General features: G+C 40.1%; 1 protein-coding gene across 1 annotated transcript; it reads right to left on the bottom strand.

Annotated features, from left to right (window-relative positions):
• Window positions 1–5,204: 5,204 nt before the first annotated feature.
• LOC104447237 (universal stress protein A-like protein) lies at window positions 5,205–6,201 on the bottom strand. The gene is made up of 3 exons (XM_039310321.1): window positions 5,874–6,201; window positions 5,668–5,786; window positions 5,205–5,406 (listed from the first exon to the last, which is right to left on the bottom strand). The coding sequence occupies exons 1-3, from the start codon at window positions 6,021–6,023 to the stop codon at window positions 5,298–5,300; spliced, it is 378 nt and encodes a 125-aa protein (XP_039166255.1). The 5' UTR covers window positions 6,024–6,201; the 3' UTR covers window positions 5,205–5,297.
• Window positions 6,202–12,216: the final 6,015 nt, after the last annotated feature.

Here is a 12,216-nt window from a genome sequence, read left to right as displayed (position 1 = left end):
CATCTGATCGCATCGAAAGGGAAGATCCCACGCGTGAGCAATATTCTATTGAAGTTGGATTTTTGCTAATGAATGCTTTATGGGGCAGTAATCGAGCCGGGTGTCTCTAAACATGTGGATTTGCCGCATTTATGGGCTAATCTTGAGAGGATGGTAACGCGTGGCTTCGGCTTTATCTCTACGTGGATGGTACAAGAACTGCCGACTGGGCCGTACTTGATTTCGTCGTTTTGGTGGCTTTGGCCCTCTAGACAAAGGACGCGTGATGGCCGGTCCCTACCTCACGTGAACCGTAAGGGCACGTGAGTCCGTTTTCTTGCATTTGTTAGTTTGTCTTGATCTCTAAAACACCGTTGGATCATGGAAAGGAAGCAAGCGTTGTCGAGAGGCATTTTCTTTTGGAAAATTTCAAATAAAAATTTAAAATGAAATCGTTTTTTCAAAAAAAGGCTCAAAGTGAACGTTATCTTAAATAAAGCTTTAAAGTGACAAACCAAATCATAAATAAGGACTTGAAATGACAAATTTGATCTCTAATAAGGCCCCAAGTTTATCTAGCCCAAGGCAATTTTGTCCAAAAGTATTTCTCTTTTTTTTTTTGTTTGCTTCCTCTTTCTCTTTCTTTATTCTTTCTTTCCTTTTACGTTTTCTTTTTTCTCTCTTTTTTCCTTCATCGTTCCGCAACCCATTCGGAAAAATGTCACTTGTGAAGATTGCAACGGCTTTGGACACGAAAAACTTGCTTCGAGTCTCCATGGTCAAGAATAGAGCAAAGCAAAGCAAAGCACTCCCGTGTTCTTTCAAAATGGTTATGGACGGAGAAAAGGTGCAACTAGGAGTTCTCCCTCTGGAGTTCTTGAATTGACCACAAAGCTCGCATATTTTCAACAAAACAAAAAAGAAATATTTTCTATTACATGGAAACTTTTTAATGAACCGGGTTTGCTAATTCTATTCTTTAATTTGTATATTTTATTTTAGGTCTGTAATACTTAATATCCAAATTTTCAAATTTTTCTGATGAAAGAGGGGGAGGAAAAGTCAATTAAATTTTTCTTTTTCGTCTACTTTCTTTTTACATAAAATAATTAGGTCAAATTTGATCATATGCAATGACAATAGGAATGGGAAGCTGAACCAAGAGTGTGGTGTGATGCTTCAGAGAAATCATCCTATTGATAACGCCAACAGTGATCGGAATGCCTTCTAAATACATCAAATCTTATAAGCCATCAAGTAAGATTGTTCATCCTGGATAAACTATCAATGACTATCCCATGCAAATCTGGGTTATATTATTGTTCCATCCTGTCTTGAGTGAGGTGAGAGTCGACTCGATTTCTTTAGTTCTAGCTCGTGCCGGACCTGAACGAGTCGTTTTTATTGATTACTTTTGAGTTTGGGCGTGCGCTCTAGCTCCGAACAGGTCAATATTCACTCCCCAACTCGCTGTCCGCCATCTGTTCGAAGAGATGCTCGAACCAGATTTTGCTTAGGCCTCCTCTGATTTTGGGTTGATTCTGGGCGTTTGTTGGTCCTTAGACGCGGCTTATAGTTTTTATTTGATTCGTTGCTTGATGTGTCTTTTCTTTGTGCGTATTGTGTCTTTTCCGTGGAATGCCATGACTGGCTGGAGCGTCAGCAGCCGTCGGGAGTAGATTTGCTTTTCCAGCGGTGAGTCGAGGTGGAGGCCGACCTGGACGTGGGACGTTGGTTGCTGATTTGCTATGGGTGTATGGGCGTTAATCGGCTGGCGTTGGAGGCGAAAATTGATGGGCAATCGGTCTGGCGATGGGCGTATATTGATTCATTCACTGTGATTAAACTTTCTCTCAAATTTCGTGTGCCACTCTGATGCCTTGGTGTGATGTGAAGGATCCCGTTGTTGATGTTCCGGCATGGTGAGCTTCGGTCATGTTTGGGCGTGCTCTCTCTTCTTACTTTATGCAGAAAAAGAACAGAGAAAGGGGTGAGGGAGGATAACGTGGGCTTAAGTGGGCTTGCTATGAATTGGGCTTGGTTTAGGTTAAATGAGGCCGGGCTTATATGTCAGTTTGGTCTGGGTTTAAATTTAATTGGTTTTTTTTTGGGTTTGAGAACCCAATTTTGTGTCCATGGCCCAACCCGAAGACCCTATTTTCGGGAAAATATTTTTCTACAAAAAATATTTTAAAAATTAAAAAATTCAAACAATTCTATTTTCTTCTAAAAAATTTTGTGAGTAGTTTTCTCTTAGAATGTGTGAAAATCCTTGATAATAAAAATTTATGCTCAAAATCGAACAAGCATTTACGATTTTACCATAAGATTTGAGTGTGCTTAGAGACAAACGCCTAAGTTGCTATCTCTTGATTGCGCACTTTCAATGCTTTGATTGATGTTTCCCTTTAAAATAGTAGGGAATGGGATTTTTCTTATCTCTTAGCGTTAGATTCTTGTTTTTTCTTGCTATTTATTTAATGCTTCCTTAGTCAATGATTACTATTTTAATAATTGTGCAACTACATGATCACTTCATATGTTAGTGGATAAAATTAAAATCAATCCACATTGACTGAAAAACATCTTCTTGAATTGAAACGAAAAGGCATTAATTAATTAATTAGTGTAACCAAGTCCTACACCCTAGATTCTCTAGTTGCGAGGTAGTGAGATGTATTCCCATGCTTGGTTTCTAGCCATCCCCAATAGCCTAGTGATGGCTTCTCATTAGGAGATTCTTGTAGCTTCAATTGAACCTAAAATTGAACATCACAACGTCGCACGAAGTATGGACTTGGGAGAGCCCACGCTTAATCAATGGCTGTAGGCCTGCCTTTTAGGCAATACCTTTAAACTTATGTCTTTTCCCCTCCAAATGGGAAAGGTAGTTCGTGGCAACTATCACAGGCAAATCTGATTTATATAAACTTATGTCTTTTCCCCTTTGGATGGAAAAGATAGTTCGTTACAACTATCACGAGCAAATTTGATTTATAATTGTCTCAAAGTAATGCTTTTGAAGAATAATTTGCTTCCTTCTTTTAAATCTATTTGGTTCATTTTACTCCCTTATGCAATGTCTTTCTATTTCATATTATCCATGAGGATCCTCAACTTAAAGAACAATTTCTTCAAATACGTACTCTTTAGGAAATCCCTTAATCTTCAGTTATCTTAATCCCTTAACGATTCTTTTCATTTAAATCATTAGCATGCTTTTGATATAGTGTTATATTTCTTCACAAGATTCCCCAGCCATTTGGATCCCTAGCTCTAATTTACATGTCAAATTTGACCAAGGGTTGAAATGTCAATCAAATTCATCCTGTCAGAAAAATTATCTTCTGATTTTATGTTATGTTCATTCAAGCATTAGATTTTTTACGCCATGCAAGGTGTTGATGCTTGTTTTGGACCTTCGAAATAGCAAGATATACTATATCATGGATCTTATTAAGCTTTTCTGTAGCAAGAAAGTATGCTAGACTCTAAATGCCCACGGGGTCTAAGGCAAGCTAGCTAGCAAGTGAGAGAGAAAGTGAATGAAGCTGCTTTGGTCTACCCTTTACCCAAGTACCCAAGGAGGTATGGTAAGGAAGTGTTGCACAATTATAGTTATGCTATGGTCAGAGCTTATTTTACCTAGTACCAGTCATCTTAAAGGCCAGCAAATAAGACAACAAGCGAGTTGTAATCAATAGGATTAAAATGTTTAGTTCCATTATTCTCGCAAGCAATCTATTAGGCTAGTCTCTTATCCTTTCAAAAAGGAATCATCAAGCCCGTACTAATCTAACTCTTAGGGGATCCTTTGAGTGTGAGCAATCCGATTTAGGCAAGTAATCCTGTGAAATTAAAGGTAAAAAGAAGTCATTTTCAAATGGGCTAGGGATTAGATAAGATTCTACTATTATTCAAAAAGAGTAGGAAGTCCCTAGTAGAGATCTTAGTCAAGAAACTAAAAAGCAGGAGTCTTCAAAGGGGCTAGCTTAAGGGCTAGAGTACAAGGTAAGGTTATGTTGATGACTAGCTAATTGCTAATATTCTTAGAGTTAGGCTAAGGCTAATAGATATATGTCTGGACCTTTACTCCTATGGGCAAGGAAGTTATCAAAGAGCAGTATTTCAAGTAGGGATTGTTGGGGATGCTCATATAGCGGTTTGAAAACACTTCTATTCTTTTTTTGTTCTGGGAACGAAATAAAATAAAAAAAGTGTTTCTGTTCCGGGAACAGTTTTGAACAAAAAACGCATTTGGTAAGTGTAAAAAAAAACTGTTCTTGAAATAAAAAAGAACAGAAACACGTTTGTAGCTGCGTTAATTTACTGTTCCTAGAATAGAAAAAGAACGAAACACGTTTGATAAAGCTGTACAAAATTTCTATTTTAAATTTTTTTTTTAAAAAATGCTTTTTTTAAATAAAGTTTACACTTGATATTGAATTCTCATTCCCATAAAATGCTCATTAATTTTATTTTGTTCATGGTGAGTGAAGACAAACATTTTGAACATGATCATATGACACACTTTGTAGAAAATTTTGTAAGTAAAGTTTGTATCAAATTTTTTTCAAATACTTTTTGTACTTTTTATTTTTATAACATATAAATTTGATATTGAATTCTCATTCTCATTCTCATGAAATGACGATGAGGGCGGTGATCAATGCGGTGAGGGCGGTGATCAAGGTGGTGAGGGCACAGACGAGCCTAGCGCTCAAGGAGGCCAAGGAGCTGATCGAGGGGTTGCCGAAGAAGTTCAAGGAGGGGGGTGTCCAAGGACGAGGCGGAGGACACGAAGAAGCAGCTCGAGGAGGCCGGTGCGAAGGTCGCCATTGTTTAGGGAAGGACCCAATTTGAGGCGATTGATACAGAGCTGATAAGAAGTGATGGTCTTTTAGGGTTTAAATCGAAGAGTGATTTGGTGAGAGGGTTTAGTGTAGTTATAGTGGGAAGGAAATGGTTGTTCATTGGGGGCCTAAGCTAATGTTGTATTTGCATTTTTAATGAGGAATTTGACTTGTACGAATCTCTAAATTCTTTTCTTGTTTCTCCATTCGTTTCGATCGATCTTTTTGGGCTTCTTTTTGTTTGGTATTTCTTTCGATGCAATACACAAGACAACAACATTTGATTTGACAAAATTGCAGATGAATTGATCAATCAAAAATCACAGAAAATGAAGTTCAGGATTCAAGTGCCAACAGCCATACACATCAGATACATCCTCGATTCATGGCCCAAAGTCTCCAGCCAAGAATCAACGACCAATCTATTAACATGATAAAATTGGTCATCCACGAAATGGAAATCAATCAGTCGTCGACAGGATCCTGAGGAGCTTTATCTGCGGGCCTTTTGATGGTTATGACAGGGCACTCAGCATGCTTCACGCAAAATTCACTGATGGTGTCGACAAATACCCTGTGATGTTATGAGCATGATAAGATCAAGCAATGAGGTGTTTCCAGAAATATGCATGACATTAGCTAACTCTAAACAGACGATAGAGATGTATCGACATGCGAGATGTGACAACTAGTAAGCACTCACCCAGCAAGTCAATGATGAGGTCATGAGAGGAAGATCAAGCTGTCTTGAAGCCTATGGGGACTCCACAGGGGCAGGCTCTCGATTTATGAGATGTTCAGTTGAAAGCAGAATCCATAAAAGAGCTCAATATACCTTTGGAAAGGGCCAAGACCCCTGCTTCCCACAACAAGTAAATCAGGCCTTACTCGCTTCACCTCATGACAGATGACCTCTTTTGGATCTCCTTTCTTGATCCATGCTTCACATTGTACCTAACATGAACACATCAAAAGGAAATGGCGAATATTATTGTTGGCAATGTTTATTCAGGAAAAAGAGAGGAGAAAAATCTCCAATACCCCGATTTCATGACATCTGTTGACAAAGCACTCCAGTAGATGAATTCCTCTCGCCTTGTCCCTCTGTTTCAAGCTCTTAAAATCGTCCGGAGATGCATATACACTATCCATGTCATCAAAACCTATGGCAAAGGCAAAGTGAGAGGCCATATATCAGTGAGGATGCAGGATTTCCCCAAACAATTCGCACAGGCAACAAGAATTGCTGAATCAAAAGGCACGACTGACTTATTGCCATACATATATAAATGCCACACCCAGAGTCTAACAAGCAAAACCCCACATTGATCTTTCTATGAAGTACTTCTTATGGAAATGATTACAAAACCCCACAGCCTCGCTCGAGATGCTGCTCGAGCGAGCTGCGGCTCAAGCTCGAGCGCGGCTCGCTCAAGAGCGAGCAGGCCGTCCCAGTCTGCGGCGGATTCATGGGCGAGCAACGCTCGCTCGAGGCTCGAGCGAGCTGTCCCCGGATCTGCCGTCGGCAGCCTCAAGCGGCGTCCTAGAGCTGCCGCGCGCGAAGCCCATCGTCGATCGGAGAAGGAGGAGCACCGAAACGTGCACGGTCGCCGGGTGAGAAGTCGCCAAAGAGTCAGCCCAGTGGGAGCCGCCGGAGAGATGGGAGAGGCGCCGGAAAAGGGAGAGCACGAGAACGAAGCTTCAGCCGAGAGCACGAGCACGCACGAAGGAGAAGAAGCTTTAGCCGGTGTTGTTCCAATTTTGTTCCGTTGTTCTTTTCGTTTTTGTTCTTTTTTCCCTTCGAAGAAGTGTTTCTTTTCTAAAGAAACAACTTTTTATGTTTCTTTTTTTGTTCCAATTTTGTTCGGAACAAAAAAAAAAAAAAGAATAAAAAACGCAATCAAACGTGTTTCGTTCTTTTTTGTTAGGGAACAAAATCCGTACAAGTGTGTTAAACGCTTCTTTGGAGCGTTTCCATGCACGCCCTTTGTGACTCAAGCATTCGTGCTTGAGTGGCCCAAAGCGAAGAGCACACCGAAACGGGTCGGTCCCACTACGAACCATCACTTGCTCCATCCTAGATAGAATCGATCGGGCGATCTCGTTGGGTCGGGTGGGGGTGGGGGTGGTGGTGGACAAATTGATTTTGAGCCCCTGCTTTATTCTCAAATTTTCAATTATTAAACATTGATAAACAATTTGAAAAGCGTAAGGAATCATCTGCTCGCACCGAAAGGGAAGTGTGAGCAATATTCTATTGAAGTTGGATTTTTGCTAATGAATACTTTATGGCGCAATAATTGAGCCGGGTGTCTCTAAACATGTGGATTTGCCACATTTTTGTGCTAATCTTGAGAGGATGGTAACACTTTGTTTTGGCTTTATTTCTACGTGGACGGTACAAGAACCGCCGACCGGGCCGGACTTGATTTCGTCGTTTTGGTGGCTTTGGCCCTCTAGACAAAGGACGCGTGATGGCCGGTCCCTACCTCACGTGAACCGTAAGGGCACGTGAGTCCGTTTTCTTGCATTTGTCAGTTTGTCTTGATCTCTAAAACACCGTTGGATCATGGAAAGGAAGGCAAGCGTTGTTGAGAGGCATTTTCTATGGGAAAATTTCAAATAAAAATTTAAAATGAAGTCGTTTTCTCAAAAAGAAGGCTCAAAGTGGACCTTATCTTAAATAAAACTCCAAAGTGACAAATCCAGTCATAAATAATGATTTGAAGTGAAAAACTTAGTCTCTAATAAGGCCCCGAGTTTATCTACCAATCATATCTCTATATAGCCTAGGGCAATTTCGTCCAAAAGCCTTTTTTTTTGCGCTCTCTTTCTCTTTCTTTATTCTCTCTCTTTTCTTTTATGTTGTCCTTTCTCACTCTCTCTCTCTTTTCTTTCATCCTTCCGCAACCTATTCGGAAAACGTCACTTGTGAAGATTAGCAACGGCTTTGGACTCGAAAAACTTGCTTCGAGTCTCCATGGTTAAGAACGGAGCAGAGCAGAGCACTCCCTGTGTTCTTCCAAAATTGGTATGGACGGAGAGAAGGCGCAATAGGAGTTATCCCTCCAGAGTTCTTGAAGTTGGTCATGCAATTCAGTAAGTTTTGGCTGCACTCCTGGCTGAAATAGTCATCTGCACAACACCCCGCTAGGTCTCAGTGTCACAATTCCTATATATCTATGTGGACGACACACTCTGCTTTATGAATAAAAGATCAAATTGAACAATCACACGATATGATTTCATCGCCATCACTTAGCACATTCAACGAGTCCAAGTATTAGTTGAAGTTATTGCCCAAGACCGGTCCATGAGAAAGAGAAACTCTAGACTTGCACTTTTTGTAATAAAAAGCAAATGTCGATGTTATTGCCCACACAAGAGCATTTACTCCCTCACAATCTCCTCCCCCGACCTAGAATATTGATTAAAGCCGGCTCATGAATGAAGAGATAGTTTAGTGACATTATGAAAAAATAGAGTCCTCGCTGGCATGTTAATCTTACTCATGTCTCTTCCTCTTTTAATCCATTAGTACCTTACGTCATTTTATCTATCTCCGGTCCTTCATATACTCTTTCAAGAACGTGAATCCATGCATGTATAGACAAGTAAAGCTATTGTTCACCAACAAGAAAGGATTCCACATTCATCCAAATAAAATATGTCCTTGTAAACACGCGGGCCAACAACTAGTTATATCAATCGATTCGACGAAGAAAAGTTGAAGGAATCTACGCCAAAACTCACTGTTTTTGGCTTGAACGCAGGCATCGTGCTTCATGCAGCATGTGTCGGGGCCATCGCAGGGTCTTTCCTCCAGACTTCCTCTGTAAAAGATCCCACAATACTGGCCATATCTAAGAAATGGAGGCACTGTGTCATTTCCAATGATAATTATTTTTATGTTCGATACTAATTAATCAACCACAAAAAAAAAAAGCTCCAATTTAATTGACAATCCTTCATCACATCATATGTCCCAAAAAAATTGATTTTCATTTTTTCTAGAGAAGAGCAAGCATCACTAGATACCTGAGCAGAACTCGGATTCACATTTTCTGCTATAGTCTTTGCTCTGCGAAATTATTCATTCGAGTAAGAAAAAATGTTGCCCCTGGTAAGTATTATAATTATTGTGACTAATAATCATGTTTTTGGTGAACTGGATAGTTTCATTGTATACTTGCGCAACTGTGAGTCACCCGCGTTCTTTACAAAAGAGAGTTTTTGTCAGTTATCCTTTTATTTGTTAGTTCGCGTTATAATTTGAGTGGCTATTCTTTTTTTCCTTTTTTTTTTAATGAAACAAAAGAAGATTTCTTGAGTTACATAAAAGAACAAATACGTAAAGAGTTGTATTTCTATTGATTAAATAAATTTGATATCGCTGTGATTAAAGTATAATATGAACTAAGTTTAAAATTTCAAGTTGCGTTAATTTTGAATATAGTGCGTGAAACCGACCTAATTTTGTCTTTGTCTAAACCAACAGGGAAAATTCATTTCCTTCTTTTCCGACTACATTGAAATACTAGCACACAAGATTTCGTCAAAAAAGATTGGAAGACAGTCATAAAAGACTCATTTCAATTTTAACCCTTGAAAGACAGCTTTGGATAATTATCAATTAAATGAAGCACATGTACCATTTCTTGGCTGAGGAAACTCCGAGATGGTGATTTTCCTCGAATGCTCGTACCTTTGGGATACTTATGGTTAGTAATTTTACCAACAAAAGCATGATTTTCCTTATTGTGCTCGTATTAACGAGGATCTATCTATAACTAGTAGATAACATTTGTATATGAGAATGAGATCGTACTTTTCTACAAATGCAAGTGACATCAAGGCTCCCATCATTAGTAACCTTTTTATGAATGATATTTTTTCTTAAGTGCCTGAGACTTTAAGGAACTTAATCTTAATGAAGGATTGTAATTTTCCTACAATGTTCCTAACCGGACCACCTGAGCAAGTAGCTTATAGAATGCATCTGAAAGTGCACAGCTTCCTCTCTTAATTGAACGGCTGACGTGCTCGCCGAAACCCGTTCCATTTTCGTTGCCTAGGGACCTTGGAAGGATCCCTTTTTCCGCTAACAGTTATTTGCAGAGGAAGACAAAGATTGGCAGAGCACACCACTTCAAGCAAGCCGCTTCGGGATCCAGACACTATTATTAGAGTAACTAAGACTTTCTAGAAATGACTTAACTCATGGAGAATGACGCTTTGAAATTGTAACTATATACACATCCTGTTTCAAAGAAAACTTCATTTCATGCCTCCCACTATGTCAATTCAGTACTATTGCAAGCCAGGTGATACCAGTGCGAGTATTTAACTTTGATCTCTAATGCTGCTTGTTTGTGATGCCCAACTATTTTCGAAATTCCACCAGCTTGGATGCCGATATGTCCCTTCTTGAAATTATCATCGACTTGTTAATTTGTCTTGGTGAACTTCGTTTTCTCTCTCCAAGGAATACTTTCTTACTCACAAAGTGACGGTGGACTTCCGTGTACTTTGTTCTCACATGAATCACTCAGTTCTCTACCGGTGAAATCGCCAATTGATTGTCACTGTACAGTCTCACGAGGCATTCATCACTTTTCTAAGGCATATCCTTTAGCAATTGCACTAACCATGTGTGCTTCTGAGCTGCCACGGACGCGACTCGATGCTCGGCTTCAGTCGTCGACAACAACACAATCAGCCGTCTTTCGACGCACCAAGAGATGACTCTTGAACCGAGGCTAAACATAGAGCCCATCGTCGATCTTACGCATGTCGTAATCACCAGCATTACCGGCATCACATTAGCCAATTATCGGCACGTGCTTACTTCTGAACAGCTAGATCAATTCTGTTTATGATATCTAATTTTGTTGCTTGCTCCGCCGAAGATCATCAATCAATAGAATTAGCATATGCATCTTCCCTTTTTCGTTTTCTTTTTCTGTTAAAAGTTTTTCTTTTATTTTTAAAAACTCAAGTAGATGGATTCTTCACGAAAATGTCGATAAGGCCAACCGAAAATCAGGTGGGTAGGATGTCATTGTCGCCAACCTACGTAGTGCATATATCGAGCGACTCGGAACGCACTAAGGAGGACTTGCATCTTCCCCTATCAATGTCAGAGAGAACCATAAAAAGTCCTAAAAAGGATATCAAAAAAAAAAAAAAAAAAACACTAACGAGGAAATTCCTAGGAAAAAACAAGGAGCCTGCAAAAGACAATCCGAGTCTGCGAAATTACGTGACGCGTCTCCTTACCTGTCTATAGATTGACTGATTTTGGAATAAAAGAAAAAAAAAAGTGCTTTGAAGAAGCTGGAGATGCTTGATGCCTTTGATTGCGAATGGGAAAAGAATACAAGGATGGTCTTAACTTAAGGATCATTTACGTGAAAAATGTAGCGATTTAGTGTCATTGACGATGTGTAATCGGAAAATCCGATATGGCATTATTTTAATATAAACCATCATGCCGCTCGCCAATAAAGTGAAGTCGGCAACAGTAATATTGAACTATGTTGCCTATGTGTGTTATTTGCCCGCCATCGATCGAACTGGGGCTAAATTTATTTTCTTTTTTTTTTTTTTGGTGGAAAGATAACTTATATTAGATTAGAAATCAATACAAGCGGGTGCCCTAGCGTCCAAGAGATAATATTTAGGAAAATAGATGGAGGGAAGAGAAGCCAGCTTGTAAGTGGGCCTTGATCCCTGTGGGCTTTAGCGGCCCAGTCAGCTGCTAGGTTTGCTTGACGCTGAACATGTTGAAGCGAGAGATTAGGGCATTGCTGAAGAAGATCGCTGAGAATCGCGAAGAGATGGCGTTCCGTCCATGGCGGCTGCTGTTTCTGCCGAACTATCTCCACCAACTTTAAGCAATCGATTCAATCACAAAGTGCTGAAGATGGAGTCCCCGCGGATCGGCCGTTGAAGAGCGGATATGAGGGCATAGATCTCGGCTTGGAAAGCCGAATGGGCGAAACACGATCTAGTAAGCACATCGGTTAAAATACCTTTACTATCTCTCAAATACAAGCGATTGATCCTTTCTCCGATTCCATGCGAAAAGCCCCATCAATATTACACTTTATATATCCCTCCGCGCAGCGGTTTCCATCCCCGATCTAAACCGACCAATTTGGTGTTGATCTTCGTGGCGAGGGTGTAAAACCTTGAAGATGTTGCTTTGGGTGAGGGCATCATTGACGACTTGGAGAGGATCCAGTGGGATCTGACGAAAAACGGCGTTATTTCGTTGCTGCCAGATCTCCCACAGAACGTGAGCGATCGCTTCAAACTCTGGATACGCTTGTGGGAGGGAAGCTCTGTTGACAATCCAAGCATCGAAACGGCTAACTGAGGT

The sequence above is a fragment of the Eucalyptus grandis genome, chromosome 3 (genome assembly GCF_016545825.1).
Source record: "Eucalyptus grandis isolate ANBG69807.140 chromosome 3, ASM1654582v1, whole genome shotgun sequence".
Classification (NCBI taxonomy): Eukaryota; Viridiplantae; Streptophyta; class Magnoliopsida; order Myrtales; family Myrtaceae; genus Eucalyptus; species Eucalyptus grandis.
This window is presented reverse-complemented; position numbering and strand designations above follow the sequence as displayed.

What these genes read in the sequence shown, in the direction of transcription:
- LOC104447237 (XM_039310321.1), bottom strand. Translation starts at nt 6,023, where the DNA reads ATGGCCTCTCACTTTGCCTTTGCCATAGGTTTTGATGACATGGATAGT. An exon ending in ACAGATGTCATGAAATCGGG is followed by an intron (nt 5,787 to 5,873) that starts GTATTGGAGATT and finishes TGTTCATGTTAG; the next exon opens with GTACAATGTGAAGCATGGAT. An exon ending in GGTCTTGGCCCTTTCCAAAG is followed by an intron (nt 5,407 to 5,667) that starts GTATATTGAGCT and finishes ATAACATCACAG; the next exon opens with GGTATTTGTCGACACCATCA.